Here is a 23,240-nt window from a genome sequence, read left to right as displayed (position 1 = left end):
ATCCAAGTATAATATAAATTATAAATATATAACCTAATGATTTAAATTTTTAGATGATAGATTAAGATTAAATTAAATTTAATTATTGGTATTGGACACACTCTTGAAATGGGGAAGGTGTGTTGGTGTTGGGGTTGAGAGAAAAAGTCTTCTAGTTCTTCTTGAATGAATGAAACTCATTTTAAATATTATATATATATATATATAGAATAATAAATAATGATAAATTCTTCCTCTGATAATACTACAAAGACAAATACTTGTATTGCAGAAGAGGGAGGAGGAGAAGAAGAAGAAGAGATTGACCAAAAGTTGATGGACAAGTTATCCATCAAAGATAAATCATCAATCAATAATGTAGATAGTAAAACCATAATAGACAACCTAGAAGATTCGACAACGACAACGACTACAACAACCAAAGTAACATTAATCAAAGAAAAGGATTTCAATTCTGAGGAAATGATCGAACATCATTTGAATCAACAATCAAAGCAACAACTCAGTAGTAATAAAAAGAATAAAGAAGATTTCAACTTTATAAGAACTATTGGTAAAGGTTCTTATGGAAAGGTATAGATAGTATTATATTTATAGAATGAAAAATAAATAATACTTTATTAATTTATACTTTTTTTTTACAAAGGTAAAATTGGTTATTGAAAATAGTACTGGATATCTTTATGCAGCCAAGATATTGAATAAACAATTAATACTAAAGGAAAAGAAATCAAAATATGTCAATAGCGAAAAGACAATTCTAGATTCACTAGATCATCCAAATATTATAAAACTTTTCTATACTTTTCAAGATGAAAGTAATTTGTGTATGTATTTTAAACATACCATAAAAATCATTTAATATTATTATTATTAATTCTATTCTTTTTTTATTTATTTATTCTTAGATTTTATAATTGAATATTGTCCAAATGGAGATTTATTGGATTTATTAAAAAGGAGTGGAAATTGTTTTCAATTGGATGTAGTTAGATTCTACTCTGCAGAGATATTATTGACTATAGAGTATCTACATAGTCGAGGTATATGTCATAGAGATATCAAACCTGAAAATATACTATTGTCAAAGTCGATGCATACCAAATTGAGTGACTTTGGAACTGCCAAGGTCATCCACAATGAAAGATCAGGATCATTTTGTGGAACGGCAGAATATGTATGTCCAGAGTTATTGGTTGAAAAGATGGCTGGCAAAAGTGCAGATATTTGGTCGTATGGATGTTTGTTGTACCAGTTGATTTGTGGAAAACTACCATTCAAAGGATTCAACGAATACCAGACCTTTCAATTGATCATAAAAAGAGAGTTGACGTTTCCCGAATCATTTGACGGTGTTGCCAGGTCTTTGGTCGATAGGATACTTTGTCTTGATCCAAATGACAGACCTTCATTTAATGAAATTAAAGCACACCCATTCTTTAAAGGAGTAGTATGGCAATCACTCAATGATCAAACTCCACCTCAAGTCACCGTATTTGAACCAATCTCACCTCAAGAAGATCGTCAAAGATCAAAATCTGTAGGTTCACCAAATATCATCAATCAACTAAAACTAGTACAAGGACAGACAAATCAACAACAGCAACAACAAGAACTGTTACCAACTCAACAACCAAGTGGTGGTGGTAGTGGTACAGCGATATCATCTATTCTACAGAGGGAAAGATCAACCACTACTAGTTCTGTACAACAAAGTCCAATGTCTCGAGGACCAAATGTTACTACGAGTAGTCCATTATCACCTCTACCATTAATATCATCTCCACCACAACAATCATCAAATAACAAAACAAGTGAATTACCAAAATCATATCAACCAACTATATACATTACACCAACCGAACTATTGTTACAAGGTAAACCTAAAATGATCCAACTATTACAAGAACAATCAACTTTGGTTTGGAACAAACTGTTATTACCAAACGACGAAATTATCCTTGGCATGACACCAATAGTAAAAAAGACTGGTCTCATCTCAAAACAAAGACATCTTATCATTACAGATAGTCCTAGAATCTTTTGGGTAGACTCTTCCAAAATGATAATCAAAGGTGAAATACATGTAGATCTTACACTTTTAGCATCTATTAAATCAAACAAACATTTTACTATTACTTCTGTATGTACAAAAGTAAAGAAAAGGAGAAAAAGGTTGATATTTTTTATAATTATTCATTTTATTTGTATTTCTTTTTTTCATAAAACCGCCTCATCTCCTATTTCAAGAGAGGAAGAACAAGACATTTTAATGATACAGTTACACAAGATTCGAAACGATGGGTTGATTTAATTAATAATTTAAAATTACTTGGTTCTCTTTCATAAAAAAATATTAATAATATAAAAACACAAGTATATTTTGTATATAGAGAGAGAATGACAAGTTTTAAAGTTTTGTGTGTATGATATGATGGATGGATGGATGGATGGATGGTGATAATGTTGTGATTTGATATAAATAGATTGTTGAATTATTAAAATTCAAAATGAGTAAAGGGGAGGATGGTGATGATGAGGTGAGGATGGTGAGGTGAGATGGAGAATTATTATTATTTATTTGGATATAGTTAACAATTTTTGGAAAAAAACAATTACAATTTGTTTTAAAAATGAATAAATTTAAACCTACTTGGTTTATGATAGATACATTTTATATAAATATAAAAATAAAGTTTGGTATGACGACGATCATTATTGTTGTGATTGTTGTTGTTGTTGGTTGAAATGGTAATATCCCAATAGATTCTTTCTGGCTGGTGGTGATGATCCCAAGGTTGGAGTAATTGCCTTGGTAAGTTGGTGGAGTGAGGGCAATACAGGCGAAAAAGTATTATTATTATTATTATTGTTGTTGGATTGCTCTGATAAATTGGTAATGTTGGAAATTGTTGGTTGTTGGTTGATGGAAGATGGCTTGTAGATTTCATTGGTTGGATGATACGAAGCTGCTCTAGCACGAGATAAATAGGATGGTTGAGAATTGACATTTGGATTTGATACACTGAGGAATGGTGATTGTGGTTGTGATAAAAGATTGGTTAAAGTTGGGTTTGTTGGAGTTGTTGAAATATTACAGTTATTATTATTATTATTATTATTATTATTGTTATTGGATTCGGTATCCATTGATGAAATGGATGGTGGTTTGTTCATCATCTTGTTCATGCCAATAATAATTTCATTTTCACGAATTAATGATGATGGTACTCTTAATGATATATGATGACTCTTGTGAATATTATTATTATTATTATTATTTGTATTATTATTATTATTATTATTATTATTATTATTATTATTATTATTCTCAACCATCATTGTTGTATCCATATCATTATTATTATTATTACTAATATCATCAACATTTAATTTGGATCGAAGAACCTTGTTATCATTGACAACTGATTGAAGTTGTTTTTGTAAAAGTTCAAGGCGAAGAAGTGAATATTGGTTGTCGGCGCTCAAACCAGTGATGTTATTCTTTAGGTCATTGGTTGAAATTTGTAATTCTTGTGCTCTTCCTTCCAAGTTTTGGATGTATTCTTTCTTTCTTGTTCTGGACAAGGCTGCCGATTGCCGATTCTTTAACAATCTAACTTGTCTCTTTTTAGTTTTGTCTCCACTATTGGTTCCGATCTATTGTTGATGTATATATTTGTTAGTTTGGAAAAAAAAAAAAAAACTAAAAAAGAGAAAACTTACATTAAATTCCATGCCATCACTTGACAATGGAGAAAGTACATCGAAATCAGATTGTGAACCAGGTGATAGAGGTTGGGATAATTCTGGACTATACATGATTATTTAACTTTTTTAGAAAAAAAAAAAAAAAAAAAGAATTAATATTAAATTGTACAACAACTGAACTGATGTGGATTGGAATGGAATGGAATGGATGGATGGATGGGGTGAGGAGGAGAGGTTTCAAATTAATTGATTAATTAATTGATGGTTTGGTTGAACAAGCAAGTAACAGATGTTGATGGTTTCTTTCTTTCTTTGATGCGCGTTGACACAATAACAATGATGATTTATCATAAATCGTCATCATCCTTTATCATCATCAACAACAAGAAGAATAACAAATATTATGATCAATATTGACTGCATCATCATCATCAACAACAACAATAACAATGTTGTTTAGAGTGGGGGGGGTGATACACGTCGATCATGATCTCCACTGACGTCAGTTATTATTGGGGGTGGCATGTTTATCAAAACAAGGAAGGACCACCAAAAATATGAGTAATCTCACCACCACCCAATTTGATTTCCCAAAACTTAGTAAAATGTCTGGTTAGAAATCACCACACACTCTTTTGACAAATTAAACATGAGCCCATGTTGTGTGATGGGTAGGGTTGGGTATGATGGTTGACACATCATTGCTAATATTATTGGATGTGTATCTAGAGTATTACACACTCTCTTTCTATCTGTGCACACTTATGTTATTATTATTATTATTATTATTTACATTTTGTATCCTTTTTAATAAATAAATAAATAACTTTTTACTTATTACTTATTACTTATTATTATTATTATGAGAATGGACAAAGGCGATTGATTTAAAAAAAAAAGAAACCTTGTTGGGTGGAGGTGATGCGGTGCGGCTTCTTTTCCTGGGACTTGGGCTTTTAACACGTGTAAGAGAGAATTTAACACAAATAAAATTCCCAAGTCCGAATATCTCAGATTATTTGACGGATATTGTATGACGTAAAAAATGCTCATAAGCAAAGAGAAAAAGCACAAAGTGTCGGAGTGGAATTGGTAAGGGAAAAAGGCTTTCACACAATTGTGCAAGGGTAAGGGGCTTCCCGAAGTTTTGATCTTAAAAACAAAACAAATCATGTGGGTGTATGGCGACAAACAAACAATAAGATCACTTCATCTCTCCACATTCGTGTGTGTACAAAAAAAATGATGATGGTGATGAGGGGATGCGAATCTTTTCACTATGACGATTAAAGTTTAATTATCTCGATAGGAGCTCGAAAAGCTTTTTTTTAAAATACAATGACTATTCTTTTGAATTGTGTTTAGCTGATTCTTCTTATTGAATGTTATTATGATGTGAGAGATAATGGTAGATGATAGATAGTTAATATATAAACAAAAATTAATTAAACTTACAATCAAAGAAGAAGAGGAATGAAACTGTGTGTTGTGTGTGGACTTGGTGGTGACGATGATGATGAAGGTTGGCGATCCTTGTAAGTATGACCTAGATCTAGGATACAGTATAAAAATTAAAGTGTAACTTTCGAGTTGGGGTTGGATAAGTTCTGCTTCGATTTGCGTGATGACTTTGTTTTCTGGTGTTGTTGCTTACACGTCACGACACCCCTCAAAAATTTTATCTTTCTTTGCAAACAAGGAGGGATTGATGGATGATGACGATGATGAGGTGTCTCGAGACAAAAAGAACAATAAATTTATTATTATTATCCAAGTAGGGGAGATCTGGAGATGTGAGTTGCAATCTAACTAAGCGGTTAAAGATTAAATTTTTTGACCTACTTATTATTTGCAATGATGATGATGGTGATGATGGTGAGGGAGGGGTAGATTACTTTTAATTTTATCTGTCTTGTCTCTGTTTCTTTCTTTTCTCTGTGTCTCTCTTTTTTGTCTCTTTCTTAATAATTATTATTATTAATGACACCTAATGACTTGAATCCAATTGGGAAATAACGATGACAATGACCTAAAAAAATTGATAATACTCTAGTTTGTTGTCACATGAATCAAATGACGAAGGCAAAATCGTCATCACAGCCCTACTTGTTACTGCGCCTGGTTGCACTCGGGTGGGAGGCTGATAAAAATCATAAATATTGAGAGAAGGGAAGGGTCCTCCAAAACTTTTGTTTTTTATATTTTTTTTTTTGGCTACCATCGCCAACCGCCACCCCACTTCCCTTCTCTGCCCTGGAAAAAAACGAACGTTGTTCTCGAGTAGACAATTGGTTTTCGAGGTTCTCCGAGGCGCAGATGCTAAAATTTATGAGCACACGTTAAAAAATTAATTAATTTGCCGATTCTTGCCTATAAAATTTTAAATTATCTCTTCAACTCGTAATACTATCTACCCTTTTTCCGTGCACCAACAAATTTTATTATAAAATTTATCATATTTGTTGATTCAATTTCGTGTGTTGTTCAATTTCAATTTCAACAAACCGACGACGACGATCGAAATCGACTCTGTTGTTGACCAGAGAACGAAACGTTTCATGAGACAAGGAGCTCCTTTTTGATGGGTTGTATGACGATCAAAAAAAAAACAAAAGAAAATTAAATAATTTGTGTTGGTGGTTGGCAGATGAAGTTCTTGTTTGTGCAATGAATGAATATAGATTAGATATATTAGATCAATGAACCATGTTGAATAGATTGATAGTTAGTGGTGGTGGTGTCTATAGTAGTAGTAGTCATATGACTACGACGATGATGATGACAAATCACTTTAGATATTATAGTACAAAGGGTATGTATTGTACCATGTGAACAGTCTAGAGCCAGCTGATTATATATATATACTTATCATCTTTCTTTAATAGTGTATAGTTGGGGATCAGGAACAAAGGGAAAACGTAAGTTTAAAGTTTACTAGAGACTTGTAAAATGATTTATAAAACAACCAACACTCTTCTTCCTCCTCTCCTCTCCTCTTCTCTCCTCCTTCTTTAATCATTTCTACTATTTAGTTGGTCATGGAATAGATACAACACAAATCATTCAACCAAAGAGAATAGAGAAATTAGACAATTGTAATGTTGATCGGGTTAGTTGTGGTACTACCTATTCATTGTTTGCAAGATCGGAACCAATAGAGTTTTATGGTGTTGGAGATAATGGATCGGCACAATTGATCGTTGGCAATGGTAAACAACCAGTGTTGGAAGAGATTGAAAGATTGAAATGTGATGCATTTAGTCGCGATGATACGGTAAAGGGGAGAAAGATTCGCCATCTGTCATCGGGAACCTACCACAATGCATGTATCTTTGACGATGGAACTACATTTCTTTGGGGTATTGGCAATAGTGGACAGATTGGATCGCCGGTCTACCGTCGTCTTCAATTTGAACCATACAACAATACAATGTTGAAAGAGATTGGTACAATCAAGATAGAGTGTGGATCAACCTTTACATTGGCTCTTACTGACAGTGGAGACGTCTATTCATTTGGATCATCGGTATTCAACGAGTTGGGACATGACAATGAATTCAATGAACGTGTTCCTACTCGAATCGATAATCCTCTTCTAAGTCAATCACCCATTATCGATATTAGTTGTGGCTTTTCTCATTCGATGGCATTGTCCCGTGACAATAGATTGTTTGTATGGGGTAGAAATCAAGAATCTCAATGTCATCCAATCGAAGAAGGAATGGTCTCTAAAGGAAGTTATAGTAGAATAATGGAACTTGACAAGAATCTATTTTACACACCAGACGATCTAGCATCCAATGCAACCATCATTCAAATTCAATGTGCAAGTTTCTCAAATTATATTCTAACTAGTTCAGGTACAATGTATTCATTTGGTTCAAATGATCAAGGTCAAGTAAGTAAAAGGAATAAAAAATATAGAGTCAAATGAATGATAATAATTAATTTATTATTATTTTAGCTTGGAGTTGGAAAAGAATATAAAAATGGTATATTTAATCATATTAAAGAGGTTAAAGGAATCAAGAGATTTTGGGCAAAACATAAATACGTAATTGCATATGACGGTGATGAATTCTATGGTTGGGGATCAAATTTTGATTATCAATTAACACATGAAAAGAGATGTTCATTTGATCATCCAGTTTTATTACCAAATATTAAATCAATTTTAAATAATAGTAATAGTGGTGAAATCATTGATTTATCAACTTCAATGTCAATGGTAATGGCAATTACTAAATAAATAAATAACCTTGGTTGTGAAATTCAAAAAATTTCCCTCCTTTTTTTTTTAATTAACTTTTGTATCTTTCATTCATTCGTTTAGTGTTGTATCATTAAACATCTCATACTTTTGAAAGATATCGATATAGATAGATACAATTTCAATATGGAAGTAGATACAGAAGATTTATTATTAGTTGTTGATGAAGTAAAGACATCATTTCTAAACAATTTAGAGATTCCAAATGTAACGACTGCACAATCAATGCACAATGACATTACAGCTTTGTTCAATGCACAACAAAGTCAGTTGGATATAGTAGTCAAAGATATGACACAGCGATTAATAGGCTTTGAAAAAGAGATGAAACGAGAAGACTCTGATGAAGTACATACTAAAAAATTGAATCACTATCAAGAACAAAAAAGATCAATTCAAATTAATATCGATAAATTGGAGCATGATATAATGTTTGTTTCCTAGATTATAAAGTACTTTATAAAATATATATACTAACATTATATTGATTGATTGATTGATTGATTATATAGAGAAATGAAAAAATCATTGGCATTAACAAAACAAGATATACAACAACTACGTGAAAAAGAGATACAATTAGAGAAACAAAAGAATCAATTAATACCTTATAAAAGGTAAATTTTAAACCATATACACACATTTGTTTGGTAGAAATGATTTATTTTATTAATCAATTTAATTAATTAATTAAAATTTAGGGAATTATTTACACTTTATTTATGTATAAGTTTGATTAAATGGAATATTTCAAATAGTACTGGAAAAGAATCAAATGATGATAGTCAAAAAGATGATGATATTGAAATGAAAGATAATAGTAACAATAATAATAATAATAATAATAATAATTCAAATATAATAAGTGGAATCATTTCAAAACCAGATAAAGAGAAAATGGTTCATTTCCAACTCGATTATGATTCAAATTCTCATTTTGAAAATGTTAATCATTTATGGAGTTTATTAGAATAGAGATAGAATAGAATGGGGATATCCCAACCAAATTGTAAATATAATAATAATAATAGTTAATATAATAAATTGAATGAAATCAAGTTATCATCAGAGTTTTTTAAATAATTAATTATTTATTAATAATACAACATAACATATCAAAAAAGATAAATACTAGTCCTATATATATAGATTTTGTGGGTTTAATTGGTTTTACCAATTGATTGTCTTCTTTGATGTTCATTATCTTTTAGTACTTTTTGTTGATGAATGATTGCTTCTTTCCATTTATCTTCAAGGTTGTTTGATGATTCATCGGGAGAGATTGCTTTGAGGGCATATATTTCATTTGAATCTTGAGGGTGGATGGCGAGTGGTTCTCCGGCAAGATCCTTGAATTGAATACCAGACACATCGACAACCTCTTTGACAATGAGTTTCTTTCCTTTTACCTTGGTTCTAAGTAAAATGTCAGAGCATAGAATATAACGACGAGAAGAGGTGGTAACGGCAGAGTTGGAGGTGGTACTAAATACCTTTTCTTGAAAATCTCCTTCCATCAACAACTTTCTGGCTGGAACGATAAAATCGCCCTTGAAACCATCGAGTCTATTTTGTAAATCGTACATGCTGTTTAATAATTCGGCTTGTCTTCTATTTTCGTTCATATCACTTGCCAACTCTTTCATCTTGGTCAATGCAGTGTTGAGAGATGCGTATTCTTTTTCCTTCTTGTCTGTCACTTTTAGCAATTCTTGCAACAATAAAATATATCTTGGAATTCTTTGTACTGGCATAATCAACAACGACGTTAAATCTAATCCATCACATGCAGGTGTTTCATGTGTAAACTTTTGTAATAATAAATCAAAGTTTTGATTCTTTCTTGCTCTACAAAAAAAGAAAAAATAAACAAAAAATTAATAAACCAAACTTTAAATAATAATAATTATTATATTATTTATATTATTAATATTTACTTTTCCAAAGTTGCAACAGCCTTTGAATAATTATTAATATATACAGTATAAGTTTTAAGGTATGCAGTCTAAAAAAAGTTATAAAAATAAATGAAAAAATTAATATTTTTTGTTTGTTTGTTGTTGTTTTCTCTTCTCTCTCTTATCTCTTACAATTTCAATAAATGTATCACCAATTAATAAATTTGAAGAAGATTTCATTTTATCTTCTAGAGCTGTTAGGAAATGGGAGTTGTAATTGTAAATGGTAAGGATTTCAGAAAAAACGGTATGAACTTGATCGAGTGAGAGTGGTGGATGAGGGTTGGCAGTGGCAGCAGTTTTCAATGGAATGTAGAATACTTCAGAGATGATCTTTAGTTTCCCAACATAGGCTCTCTCGGTTGAAAGAATTTCCTCTGAAATTTGTTTACGTTTTGTATCATTCTTTTCCTTTTCCTCTGGTGTAAGTGATGGACTCGATGGAGTCGATGATGATGTCTTTTTTCCAACTACACCTCCAATCAATCCTCTCAATGTTGACATTCCAACCTTTTTATCCTTTTTATCATTTTCCTTATTATTAGAAGTAGTGTCAATGTTGTTATCCTTGTTTATAGAAATCTTTTTTAAAGTTGGAGTGTTTGATGCTGATGATGATGATCCAGATGGAGATCCATATCCTGTTGTTCCAGTTGCAGGTGATGATGGAGCTGATTTACTACCATAACCAACAGACGATGATGGCGACGGTGATGATGGTGGAGTGTAAGATAAATCAGATTGGGTTGTATTCTTTCTAGCAAGTGGTGATGGATTGACTGATGGTGAAGAGGCAGGCGATCCAAAACTATTAGATAATTGTCCACCAACTACATTTTGTTTGGTTGGTGTTCCATTGGGTGTCGATGATGTCGATGATGATGATGATTCATTCTTTGGTCTTGGTGGAATAGGTGGTGGTGGAGTAGGTGTTGAAGGTGCTGAGTTGACTTGTTGTTGTTGTTGTTTTGGTGGAGGAGTTTGAGGAAGAACTTTAACTGGTGATGCAATCTTCTTTTCAACAGTGACTGCACTTGTTGACTTTTTTACTACAATTGGGTTCTTTTTCTTTTGTTCTCCTTCTTGTTGTTGATCAACATCGTTACTGTTACCTCGATTTGTCAAAGAGACATAGGCAACTACCGATAAAAGGAATAAAACCGAATAGATTACAGTGCTTGTATAACCAGCCATAAAACACGAAATCGTTATCACTAATGTTGTCTCTTTATTCTTTACTACAAGGTTTTGTATATTACTGATATCCATTGAGAGATTCTCTATATTACTACTTTTAAATACAAACCAACTCTATCTTTATCTTTATAAAATAATTAATCTAACAGTTTAATCAAAAAACTAAAGATATAAATAAATAATGATAATAATAAATTGTGTGAGTGTGTGAAACAACAATTATTGTTCGTGTTGTGATGAGGGTTATGGCTTTTGTTTGATCAAAAAAGGGAGTTGGCGATTGAATGATAATTATGAGAATATGTTTTTTTTTAAAAGAAAATGGGTCGTCCTTCCGCGATGTAAAATCATTTGGGCATTTTTTTCATTGTAGGATTGGTTGGTCTCCAAAATATATATATGGTAATTTAGATAAAGGATCATTATCATATCGAATGATTTATTGATTATATTTGTCAAAGAAGAGGGGGGTTTAGATGATATATTTAGACAAATCAGTCTTGAATAATAATTGACTGAGATGTTTCTTGACACTGTCTTCAGTGATGGTAACAGTCTTGCCCTTGTGATCATCGCAATTGAAACTGTACTCTTCGACAATCTTTTCAATGATACCATGCAGTCTTCTGGCACCAATATTCTGTACTTGTGCATTTGCATCAAATGCTATTCTTGAAACCTCCCTGAGTGAATCGATTGTAAACTCTAGAGTAATGTCTTCTGTTTGTAATAATGCCTTTTGTTGTTCGATTTGGTTATTCTTTGGTTCAGTCAAAATACGGTAAAAATCATTTTGATCCAATGGTTTTAATTCTACTCTAATTGGTAAACGACCTTGTAATTCTAGAATAGAAATGAAAAGAAAAATAAAGATAAAATCTTAAGTATATATTTACAAACATATAATAATATTATTTTGTTTTGTTTGTTTTCTCTCACTTACCACTAATTAAATCTGAAGGTTTGCTTGAATGGAAAGCACCAGAGGCAATGAAAAGAATTCTAGAGGTATCAATCATACCATACTTTGTATTTACATTACAACCTTCAATGATTGGCAAAAGATCTCTTTGGACACCATCGGTACTGGCATCACCTCCTCTATGCGTATTTTCCTTTGGTGTACAAATCTTATCGATTTCATCAAGGAAAACAATTCCATTTTGTTCAGCTGATTGAATTGCCAATTTTGTAACATCTTGTTGAACAATTAGTTTTTCTTTTTGTCTAAAATAAAAAAAAAAAAGAGATATTAATATTATGTATATTTAATATATTAATGTATGTTTGTATGTAATGTTACATTTTTTCTAAAATAGTTCTTGCTTCTGATACAGTTACTATTCTCTTTTTAATTTGATTTGATTTATCAACTTGAACATTAAATAATTTTGATACTGCAAATGGAATTAAGTTCTCATCATCCAATTGTAACTTTGTATCAGTTGAAGATGGTACATCCAATTCAATTTGAATATTTTCTAATGCCTTTTCTCTATAAAGTCTATAAAATAAATAAAATAAATAAATAGATTAATATCCAATTTCTCATTCTTTTTAATCTTTTCTTTTTCATTTACTTACTTTACTAAATCTTCATAGGATCTATTTAAAAAATCAGGACCAACAAGAGAAGAGATAATTTCCTTTTCAATTTCCATGTCGATAGTTTCCTTGTGAAGGTTTGCAATCTTTTGTTTGATGTTGTGTATTGACACTTCGATGAGATCTCTAATGATAGAGTCGACATCTGGGCCATGGAAACCAACCTCTGTGTATTTTGTAGCCTCGACCTTGATGAATGGGGCATTGACAATGTTGGCCAGTCTTCTAGCAATCTCTGTCTTGCCAACACCGGTTGGACCAATCATCAAAATATTCTTTGGAAAGACGTCTTGCTTGATCGATGCATCAAGACGTTTTCTACGCCATCTATTACGCAATGCAATCGATACGGCTCGCTTTGCCTCGGCTTGTCCAATGATATACTTGTCCAACTCGCTGACAATCTCCTTGGGTGTCAACTTGTCATCACCCATCAATTCATCAGTAATCGAGTATCTTGGTCTTACCTCTGGTGACTTCATCTTGAATACAATGTTTTCAAATGATTTACTTTGTGTTTGTGTTTGATTGTTTGATGATGATGATGATGACGATACATTTCCTTCATCAGAGTTTAATCTAGAATTCTTTTTACCATTTGTTGTTGTAGTTGTAGTCGTTGTGGTCGTTGTGGTTGTAATTGGTTCATCTATGATAGTTTGATCAGGTGGTATCTCTTCAGAGGTAGCAGCAGCAGCAGCAGCAGCATCCAATTCTATTTTACTTTCACGTTGATCGAGATCCTTTAATATTTGATTGATCTTTTGTTGGTTTTCATCGATATTACTATCAAAGACATTGTCACTATTGTCGTTGCTGTTGTTGTCAGTTGCCTCTACAATATCTTCATTGTTGTTATTTTTATCACCACCTTTAGTAGAGTATGATCTAAACTTTAGTTGTTGTTGTGATTGTCTTGCAAGTAATATCTTTGCTGTATTACCAGTACAAGAACTCTTTAATAGTCTGTTAAACATGTTTTGTATATATAAATATATATATCCTCCTATCTATCTATCTACTTATTGAATATTATAAATGATTGAGATATATAGATATATAAATGATATGATTAATGATATGTTAAAAAGGAAAATGAATGAAAACACTAAAAGGAGGAACGCGTTTTAATAATGAAAAAAAAACTACTGACACTCAAGTCGACTTTTTATTTAATACCAAATCAATGTTTTAAGATCAAAAAGTATTGTACAAAAAAAGAAAGTTGACTATTTTTTTATTTATTATTATTATTATTATTATTATTAATAATATTTATATATTCCTGTTATCTCCTTTTTTGTTTGTTAAGAAAAAAAGGAACAGTAAATTATTATTATATTACTATTATTCGTATTGTGTAATTTTAAAGTTTAGTTTAGTTTTCCTTCTTTTCCTCTTCTTCCTTCTTTTCTTCTTTCTTTTCTTCCTCCTTCTTTTCCTCTTCTTCTTTCTTTTCTACTTTATTTCCAGCTGCTAATTCAGCCATATCCTTTTGAGATTGTTCGAATACAGTCTTGAATGATTGTGCGGCTAAAAATAAATAAATAAAAACGATTGATTAATAAAATAATCCAATTGATTGGTTGGTTGGTTCAATCAAAAGTAATGTCGACTTACCTTCTGGAGTATTGAAACGAATGGCAAATAATTCTTCAGTTCCTTCGGGATGCTCATCAGTGTCAGAGTAATCCTTTGGACACTTCCAAACCCATGATCTATCAGCGTTTGGTTCCAACTTAAAGAATGGTGAAACTAAAATAATAATAATGGTTAATATATATATAATGATAAAAAAGGTTCTCTCTGAGGTGTAGCACATGTGACAACCATCACGTTTTGTGTTCAATGATGAACACATCCACATAACCATATGAGGGAGATAGGTTCTCTCTCTCTCTTTTGTCTGTATATTCTATATTTGTGACTACCTACTGTAATGATTTAAACAAACTTTGAGGATCTTTTCTCTTCTCATTGAGATTCTAATCTTATTGGTAGTTTGATGCTTCAAGAACTTGACGATACCAACACCTCTTTCGTTCCATTGTGGTTGTGGATCGGTGACGAATCTGTACAATTTGGCTCTAATTTCAAAGAGAATGTCTTCCTCTTCTTCGTTGGTCTTGACTTCGACTACTTGCAAGTTCAATTTTGGTGTGAATTCGACGTTTGGTTCGTGATCTGGAGCGTGTTCCTCTTCTCCTCCTTCAGTGGTTGAGGGTGTGGAAGGATTGGTAAGGTTGTTGGCAACGATGCTACCAAAGGAAGAGTTGCTAGTCAAAGAGCTACCGAAAATGGGGGTAGCTTCCTTCTTTTCCTCGGTGGTGGTAGTTGGTGGTACTTCTGACATTTACTTATTTAAACTTGTTCTTCTATTTAGAGAAGCTTTGAAATGACTTAACAGTTATTGTAGGTCTCTCTCTTTCTTCTGCGCAAGAAAAAAAAAAAAAAAATCGTCGACCCCAAAAAAAAAAATTAAGAAAATTTAAAAAAAATTTGAAAATGAACTTCCATTGATGAATATTCTGTCTTGTCTGATCATATAATTAACTATTTTAACTGTCGATCATTAAATGTTATTAAATTAATTTTTTAAATTTAAATAGTGAGAGTTTACTATATATATTTATTTTTATTACCCGATTATCATCAGATTATTATTAAACCTCGGCTATCTCAAATTGAACATCAATGGCGTGACAAAGAGCTCACTGATTTTATGTAAAATCCTTCTTCTTGACCCATTCTATTGCCTAATTAAATTTTTAATCTACCTGTTTCAAGCTTTTTGCCCTGGATGTTTTTATTTTGAACATCATCATATTTATCACACATACACATACATACAAAGAGATACAAATAATGTTAAAATCAATCTTATCTAAACCATCTACACAACAATATATTATTAGATCATTTTCCACAACCACTACTGTTAAATCAACACCAGTTGGAGGAAGTGGAAGACTCAATGGAAAGGTAGCTATTGTGACGGGTGGCGGTGATGGTGTTGGCAAGGAGACATCACTCTTGTTTGCAAAGGAAGGTGCAAAGGTATTGGTTGTAGATATCGACGCTGCAAAGGGAAAGAGTATCGTCACTCAAATCAAAGATAATGGTGGAAATGCTTACTTTTTTACTGCTGGTAAGAGATATCAAAAATAGAACTATTTATTTAATCTTTTACAGTAAGATTACTAACTCTTTTTTATTTATTTGTTTATTGTTTTAATTTATTTATATATCTAGATGTAAGCAAAGCAAATCAAGTAAAAGAAATGATTGATGTAGCAGAGAAAAACTTTGGCAAATTAGATATCCTTTTTAATAATGCAGGTATTATGATTTCAGAGGATGACGATGCTATTAGTACTACTGAAGAGGTATGGGAAAAGACAATGAACGTCAATCTCAAGGGTGTATTCCTTGGCTGCAAGTTTGGTATTCCAGCACTATTGAGAAACGGTGGAGGTAGTATCATCAACACTGCCAGTTTTGTTGCCTTGATGGGTGCTGCCACTCCACAAATTGCCTACACTGCCAGCAAGGGTGGTGTCTTGGCCATGACCAGAGAGTTGGCCATCATCCATGCCAAACAAAACATCAGAGTCAATGCCTTGTGTCCAGGTCCACTCAGAACCGAATTACTCGACAAATTCTTAAACACCCCGGAAAAGAGAAATAGACGTCTCGTTCATTTGCCAATGGGTAGATTCGGTCAAGCTTCTGAAATTGCCAAAGGTGCTCTTTTCCTTGCTAGTGATGATGTATGAAAACAAAACAAAACAAAACAGATAGAGATAGTCATGTATTAACCAAATTTCATTTCCTCTAAACGTTAGTCATCATATGTAACTGGTACTGATTTCTTGGTTGATGGTGGTCTATGTGCTGCTTATGTTACTGCCGAGTAAATCAATTATCTTAATCTAATCTAATGTACATACAATTGTAACATAAATCAAATAAGACATTATAGGAAGAATAATAATAAAAAGATAAAGATAATGATAATAATAATAATAATAATAATAATAATAGATTTTAGAGTGGTGATTAATCACAACAACAACAACAATATAGATAGCGATATACTATACTATTTTGTGTATGTGAATTGTTTGCCTGGCACTTGTAGAGATAGAGGCAAACATGTTTTAATTTTAAGGATATATATATTTAAATAATGATATTTAAATATATTTGAACAAAAAAGAGAGAGAGGATGGAATGGAAAAATATATACATAATTAAACTGGAATATTATCATCATCTTGTTGTTGTTGAGGTTGAGATGATGATAGATCGGATGTTTGATGAATTAAAGAAGTTGAAGAATTTTGAAGAGTAAGAAGATCAGAGGTAGATGGTGATTGTGTGACATTTTGTTCTTGGTCGTTGTTGATAATAATAGAGTCTTTGATGTGATCGGTATTGGCACCGTCTTGTGATTCGTTGATTTGGATGTCTCCGGCCTTGTTGGCATCGTCCATGAGGTTTTTAATCTCGGAAGATTTAATATGCGGTTGTGAAAGATTGTAGATGGCCAGTGCACTTACAATAATGACAAACGACAAAAAGTATAACCACGATAATTGTCTGTCAAACAAAAGGATGGCAGCCACAATACCAAAGATATCAGATGTCAAAAGTGAAAGATTCATCAGCGTGGCACCAGCAATCTCCATCATAAATGGTGTAGCCGAGTACATTATAAACAAACATAATGCAAATCCAACCATATATCCAGTTGCTCCACTATTCCAATCCATCGTTGCTAATTCATTTCTTTCAAATATTGCTCTAAAAAGAAAAAAAAAAAAGAAAAGTTAATAAATAATAATATTATTAATTATTAATGATTAATTTATATTTTTTTGGATACAAACAATTGAACACCAGAGATGATTGAACCATAGATACCAATCAATGCAAGATAGGTGATACGATCATATTTTTTGACAGTGAATTCTTGACCGACGTTGGAGATGGCGTAAAGCGTGGAAGAGATGAGACAGAGGAAGTCACCGAGAAGTGGGTTGGTTCCGCCACCGGCATCCTCACCTTGTACAAGATCGGATACAAACAAGACGACCATACCAACAATAGAGAGTGTGACGGCGAGCAGATGGACAAGTGTGTAACGTGTCTTTAAAAAGATACGTGACAATACTACGACGACAGGGATAGTGAAACAATCCAAGAGCATGATAGATGTGATACTACCATATTGGTATGCTTTAACAACCACATAATTAGCTTCGACATCGATAAATGCCAATGGGATCATCATGAGTGACTTGGTCTTTATCGTTTTCCAAAAAGTGCCACGACGTATCAAAACGATCGAGTAAAACATCAACAAGATATAGTTGAGCAAACTCTGTGCCGTAGGCATATTAACACCATATTTGATGACCAACAGCTGACTGAAAATAGCAGTTCCTGCAATCAACAATGAAATGAATTGTCCCAATAACAATCCATTGATCTTTTTCTTGATTAATCTTCTATCTACCAACTTGAAGCTATCTACAAAGTTTTCCTTTAAATATCTCTTTACTGTAGTTCCCATTCTCTTGTATTATAGTACTATTACTAAAGTTTTATAATGTATAATGTGTTGTGTTGATTATGACAATGAAAGGTGAGTGGTGAGTGTGTAAGTGATGTAGTAGTATTACATTCGAATTCGGGATTTAAACAAATAACAAATACAAATAAAGTACTTTAATGATGAACGAATGAACGAATGATGTCTGTTCGGGTTTGAGGGTCATGCAAATACGGGATAAAAGTATTTTTAAAGAGGGTACTCGTTCGAGAGAACGGGAAAATCGAAAGAATAAAATAATGATATTTTTTCATCCGCTATTAATATCTTGATCAATATTACAAGCAACAAACAAAAAGAAGATCAAATGCGTTTACATAAAAAAAAATATGATTTATTTATTTTAAAAGTAAGAAGAATATGGTTGGGAGTTAAAATTATTATTATTATTATTAATATATTTGGGGAATTATTATTATTATTATCGAGGGGGATAGTGGGGAGTTTAATTAAATTAAATTTGGTATTATCTATTGATTATTGATTATTTTAACTATTAACCAAAGGTTGATAACTATTTTCATTATTTCTCTTTTTAATCATAATGAAAATGACTATTAGGAATAAAATAACAAGTGATCCAAAAACGATTGGCATTGAGATTTCAAATGCCAAGGCAGAGTTGTGTCCTCCACCATGATGAGGAGGTGGAGTGATGGGAGTGGCACAAGTGTCTCCTTGGTATCCGCTCGAGCAGTCACACGAGACATTGGAGCTGTTTCCAATACTACAATTTCCAAAAATACAAGATTCCGTGGCAATATAACAATAGGATGTAAAATCTTGTGTAATACAGATAGCTCCTGCCATTTGTAAACAATCTTCACATTGATTAGCTTGACATGGATTACAATTATATGGTTGACTTGAATCATCACATGCAATTTCCCTAAAATTATAATAAAATAATAGATTAATATTAATATGTTATGAATCATTTTTTTTTTTAGTTTTGACTATCTATATATATATATATATTTGCTTACTCATTATCAGGAGAATAATTATCACTAAAGAATCCACCAAGTAGATAACTAGAGTTAGTTTGATTAAAGTATACAGCACCACCACATCCGCTGGCTTGGTTATTGAATATTTTCGAGTGTTGTAAATTGAGATTGCCCGGTGCTGTTGGAGAAATTATATACATTGCACCTCCATCTTCTAGAGCAGTGTTGTTATAGATAAAAGAGAGAGAGATTGAGTTTTTCGACGGTGAACCGGCAAGTGCAATAGCACCTCCATTCACTGCAGAGTTTTGAAGGAATCTCGATTGAGTAGTATCGATCGATTGTGTAAAGACTGCACCTCCCATCTGTGCAAAATTATTTGAATAAATAGAATTGATTGATTTTAAATCATAAACAAATGCTGCTCCTCCCACTAAATAGTAAAAAAATGATAATTTGTTAGATTTTGACTAGAGTATACTATTGTCGCCACTTACAATGAGCATTATTAGATTTAAAAGTACAATTTTCAGATCTAATAAAAGCAGATGTCATTGTTGAATCTGTATAAACAGCTCCTCCTTTGGTAGCAGAGTTTCCAACAAACATTGAATTATAAAGAAATACTGTAAATCCTGAAATTGCTCCTCCTAAAAAATAAATAAATAATTAAATCATTATAATTACTATATATACTATTAATATTTCCAACAACATACCTTGAATAGCATGATTATTTGAAAAAGTTGAATCATGAACAATGATTGAATTTGGATAACTTGCTTGGATACCTCCACCATTTCCGGGTGATGTACAATTTTCAAAGACCGAGTTGTAAACAAACACAGTGAAACTGGTTGGATTCTGTTGAATGGTGACGCAAGACGAATATGCATTCTTGATGTAAACATTGCTCAGTACAAGATTGGCACGAGCGTGTGTAATAAATGATGCCTGACCTATACAATCGACAATCACAGGTGTTCCCATCGGTGAGATAAAGATCTGTGCCGGTGTATCAAAATATAGGTTACAATTGCCAGATCCATTGTAAAGTGGGTCAGCCAAATTGATATTAAGTGTATCGGTTTTGGTCAATGACATATTTTGTACAACTGCTATACAATCAGAGATATATGTACAATTAATCAATGCACTAAAGAACGATCAAGAATGATTAATTAATGTTATATGAACGATCTCTTTATCTTGTTATGTTTTACATACTCTGTTTTAATATTTGAATCTTTAACAAAACTAGTACAATTACTTGGAATGGTAGAATCTACATTACAATTGTATGTATTGCCACCACCAGACGATCCATTTGTATCATCGCTGTCATCGAATATAGATGATGATGACGAAAATGGTGATAAGGAATCACCATCATAATCTTGAAATGAGGAATCATCATCATCATCAATAATATCGTCTTGGAATGTAATACTGCCTTCAAAATCTTGATAACTTGTTGTTGCATCGACAATGTCAAACATAAAGACAGAACAGATGATCGTCGTTACTACTACTAGCAACAGTAGTATTGAAAGTGTTAATCTTTGTTGTACCATATGTCGTTTCTCTCTGCTAAACCTTTTCCAGCTCTCTCTATCCTATCTAATATCTATCTTTATATTGCTCGTTTATAGATATATAAAGTTGTAATACAATGAATTGTGATGTATGTATTGAAGAAGAATTAAATGGAATGTTATTCGTATGTATCAATCTCTTTTTCTCAAGCATCCTTTTTGAGGATTCTTGTTGCAATAGGTTGGTGACCTCAAACTCACAAAAAAAAAAGTTCAAAAAGGGGCGCAAACAGGTTTTCGTGCTAACCAGTGGTCTGTCTGTCTCGTCTTTTCAACAAACACATGTCTTTTTGATTCAGTTCAATAAATATCATCTCATATACTCTATGCATGTCGTTCATCAACTATCTTATTTATTTCAAATGGAAATAAAAGATAATTGTGTTAAATAACTAAAGTATAGCTTGGTCGTTGTTATAACACGATTCTTCTCTCCTTCCTCCTCTTGTCTTTTTTGAATTTTTTTAATTTTTTTTTTGACAATCGAGCGTTTTGATCATCATCCTTGCTGAGCTCTGCCTGTGCTCACGGCTCTCTCTCTCTAATTATATTATTATAGGGACTGCTTTGAAGATTGTTCATTCAGACATCAGCAACATCAGACAGTACACAGTTAGAGTTAGAATGGCTACTTATATCGATTTATCAAGCCCAGAAGAGCTCTACATGGATCTCATCAACCAAGTAGCTTCCATCAAGAAGAAGAAATCAATCGACTTTAATCCAGCTGAATACCAAAGAATGTTGGGTGAACAACGTGCTGCTGAATTCCTTTCAAAGCTCATCACCTCTGAATCCGATTTATTGTTCAAGGAAACTGATAAAGGTACAATAATATATATCAATATCAATATCAATATCATATCATCAAGTCGACTCAAGTCGGAGATCATCATCAAATACTAATCAATCAATCAATCAATCAATCAATCAATCAATTCCTTTCTTTACAAAATCGCACAGATATCGAATCATTCTTTAATATCGTTTTAACAGTTGTTCACAGATTAGAGACGGAAGCCGTCAATATCATTGCACAAAAGATCAGAGATGTTCTTACTTCAAATGCAAACGAAAAGAGTCAATTAAAGATTAAATTGTATGAATCGAATCGAATCGAAACGAATGATATGATATGATATGAATCAACATATCATAATATTGTGATCATTATTGTAGATATTAATATAACCATTGTTTGTCTATTATTTAGGTTGGTTAACTTGTTCAATTCATTCCCACCAAAGTCACCACAACGTTTTGAAGTATTCTATTCATTACTCAAGCTTGCTAGCGAATCTGGTAACATTGAATTCATTAAATCACAATTATCAAACCTCGAAACTTTGATGGAAGATTGGTCTGCCACCACTGAACAAAAGAGAAAGATTTATAAATTATTATCAACCATTTTCAAGGAAAAGAATAGGTAAACATATATATACAACAAACAAAGAATATGGACATGTATATAGATATTAATATTTAATTCCTTATTTATATATATATATTATTTAGTATGACATCACATAGTTATTTAGTTAAATATTTACAAACTTTTACCAAAAATGATGCCGAGGAAGCTCAAGAAGAGTCGGTTCGTGCCTGTATAGAGTCAATCTCACTCCAAGAATTATATCAATCCGATTATTTATTAGATTTGGAAGCCATTCGTTTCTTGGAGACTTCAAGCAACCAACAACACAAGTTAACATACGAGTTGATGAAGATCTTTGCCACCGAGCAATTGGACACCTTTATGGCCTTCCAACAACGTAACCCAAGCTTTTTGGCTGCCATTGGCCTAAAGTCAGAGGACAGTCTCCAAAAGATCCGTCTCTTATCCCTTGCCACCCTCACCTCTGAAGACAGCAAGGTTCCATACGCTACCATCTCAAAGAGTCTTCAAATCGATGAAAATGACGTTGAAACTTGGGTTATTAATGCTATTGCTGGTGAATTAATCGATGCTAAATTGGATCAATTAAATCGTGTTGTTCATGTCAAGTATGTCAAAAGAGAAAACAAAAGAGAAAAATAAGAATATAGGAACGAAAACTAATTAGTCATTTTATTATTTATTATTTATTATTATAGTACTTCAACTCAAAGAGTTTTCAATAAGGCTCAATGGGCTCAATTAGGATTACGTGTTGGTGCCTGGAGAAGCAGTGTAAAGAACTTACTTCAAGTTATCGATAATGCCAAGAATACTCAGATCAAGCCATTCTACTGGCAATCAAGATAAAAACTATACCCCAAGTCATACAGTTGAGCGAGACACATTATTTGATCAATCAATCCGACTCTAGTTTTGGTTGATCATATTTGACTCTT

The 23,240-nt window shown here is 32.3% G+C and overlaps 10 protein-coding genes across 10 annotated transcripts; 5 read left to right on the top strand and 5 right to left on the bottom strand.

The window, feature by feature from the left end:
• Nucleotides 1–219: 219 nt before the first annotated feature.
• Nucleotides 220–2,349, top strand: pdkB (putative protein serine/threonine kinase; the record flags this gene model as incomplete). The annotated part of the gene is made up of 5 exons (XM_004361403.1): nucleotides 220–573; nucleotides 647–827; nucleotides 909–1,233; nucleotides 1,324–2,143; nucleotides 2,251–2,349. The coding sequence occupies 5 exons, from the start codon at nucleotides 220–222 to the stop codon at nucleotides 2,347–2,349; spliced, it is 1,779 nt and encodes a 592-aa protein (XP_004361460.1).
• Nucleotides 2,350–2,715: 366 nt separating this feature from the next.
• bzpL (putative basic-leucine zipper transcription factor) lies at nucleotides 2,716–3,822 on the bottom strand (the record flags this gene model as incomplete). Its single annotated transcript, XM_004361402.1, has 2 exons — nucleotides 2,716–3,660; nucleotides 3,727–3,822. The coding sequence occupies 2 exons, from the start codon at nucleotides 3,820–3,822 to the stop codon at nucleotides 2,716–2,718; spliced, it is 1,041 nt and encodes a 346-aa protein (XP_004361459.1).
• Nucleotides 3,823–4,268: 446 nt separating this feature from the next.
• On the top strand, nucleotides 4,269–7,960 carry DFA_05741 (uncharacterized protein; the record flags this gene model as incomplete). The annotated part of the gene is made up of 5 exons (XM_004361401.1): nucleotides 4,269–4,323; nucleotides 6,437–6,523; nucleotides 6,597–6,629; nucleotides 6,744–7,609; nucleotides 7,676–7,960. 5 exons carry the CDS (start codon nucleotides 4,269–4,271, stop codon nucleotides 7,958–7,960), a joined length of 1,326 nt encoding a protein of 441 aa, XP_004361458.1.
• Nucleotides 7,961–8,107: 147 nt separating this feature from the next.
• DFA_05740 (uncharacterized protein) lies at nucleotides 8,108–8,956 on the top strand (the record flags this gene model as incomplete). Its single annotated transcript, XM_004361400.1, has 3 exons — nucleotides 8,108–8,412; nucleotides 8,494–8,598; nucleotides 8,683–8,956. 3 exons carry the CDS (start codon nucleotides 8,108–8,110, stop codon nucleotides 8,954–8,956), a joined length of 684 nt encoding a protein of 227 aa, XP_004361457.1.
• Nucleotides 8,957–9,141: 185 nt separating this feature from the next.
• Nucleotides 9,142–13,718, bottom strand: DFA_05739 (pleckstrin domain-containing protein; the record flags this gene model as incomplete). Its single annotated transcript, XM_004361399.1, has 7 exons — nucleotides 9,142–9,829; nucleotides 9,919–9,986; nucleotides 10,072–11,230; nucleotides 11,628–11,979; nucleotides 12,080–12,363; nucleotides 12,440–12,640; nucleotides 12,721–13,718. 7 exons carry the CDS (start codon nucleotides 13,716–13,718, stop codon nucleotides 9,142–9,144), a joined length of 3,750 nt encoding a protein of 1,249 aa, XP_004361456.1.
• A 401-nt stretch (nucleotides 13,719–14,119) lies between these two features.
• On the bottom strand, nucleotides 14,120–15,094 carry ranbp1 (Ran binding protein 1 domain-containing protein; the record flags this gene model as incomplete). Its single annotated transcript, XM_004361398.1, has 3 exons — nucleotides 14,120–14,274; nucleotides 14,362–14,496; nucleotides 14,677–15,094. 3 exons carry the CDS (start codon nucleotides 15,092–15,094, stop codon nucleotides 14,120–14,122), a joined length of 708 nt encoding a protein of 235 aa, XP_004361455.1.
• Nucleotides 15,095–15,606: 512 nt separating this feature from the next.
• Nucleotides 15,607–16,658, top strand: DFA_05737 (short-chain dehydrogenase/reductase family protein; the record flags this gene model as incomplete). The annotated part of the gene is made up of 3 exons (XM_004361397.1): nucleotides 15,607–15,889; nucleotides 15,994–16,511; nucleotides 16,587–16,658. The coding sequence occupies 3 exons, from the start codon at nucleotides 15,607–15,609 to the stop codon at nucleotides 16,656–16,658; spliced, it is 873 nt and encodes a 290-aa protein (XP_004361454.1).
• A 336-nt stretch (nucleotides 16,659–16,994) lies between these two features.
• DFA_05736 (putative transmembrane protein) lies at nucleotides 16,995–18,319 on the bottom strand (the record flags this gene model as incomplete). Its single annotated transcript, XM_004361396.1, has 2 exons — nucleotides 16,995–17,547; nucleotides 17,634–18,319. 2 exons carry the CDS (start codon nucleotides 18,317–18,319, stop codon nucleotides 16,995–16,997), a joined length of 1,239 nt encoding a protein of 412 aa, XP_004361453.1.
• A 528-nt stretch (nucleotides 18,320–18,847) lies between these two features.
• On the bottom strand, nucleotides 18,848–20,882 carry DFA_05735 (uncharacterized protein; the record flags this gene model as incomplete). Its single annotated transcript, XM_004361395.1, has 5 exons — nucleotides 18,848–19,247; nucleotides 19,345–19,741; nucleotides 19,806–19,958; nucleotides 20,028–20,464; nucleotides 20,536–20,882. 5 exons carry the CDS (start codon nucleotides 20,880–20,882, stop codon nucleotides 18,848–18,850), a joined length of 1,734 nt encoding a protein of 577 aa, XP_004361452.1.
• Nucleotides 20,883–20,980: 98 nt separating this feature from the next.
• On the top strand, nucleotides 20,981–23,151 carry DFA_05734 (proteasome component region PCI domain-containing protein; the record flags this gene model as incomplete). Its single annotated transcript, XM_004361394.1, has 6 exons — nucleotides 20,981–21,032; nucleotides 21,463–21,729; nucleotides 21,900–22,002; nucleotides 22,117–22,332; nucleotides 22,422–22,910; nucleotides 23,001–23,151. The coding sequence occupies 6 exons, from the start codon at nucleotides 20,981–20,983 to the stop codon at nucleotides 23,149–23,151; spliced, it is 1,278 nt and encodes a 425-aa protein (XP_004361451.1).
• Between the last annotated feature and the right edge of the window lie 89 nt (nucleotides 23,152–23,240).

The sequence above is a fragment of the Cavenderia fasciculata genome (assembly GCF_000203815.1).
Source record: "Cavenderia fasciculata unplaced genomic scaffold Scf_Dfasci-G-o-80e12.f1-5, whole genome shotgun sequence".
NCBI classification, from domain to species: domain Eukaryota; phylum Evosea; class Eumycetozoa; order Acytosteliales; family Cavenderiaceae; genus Cavenderia; species Cavenderia fasciculata.
This window is presented reverse-complemented; position numbering and strand designations above follow the sequence as displayed.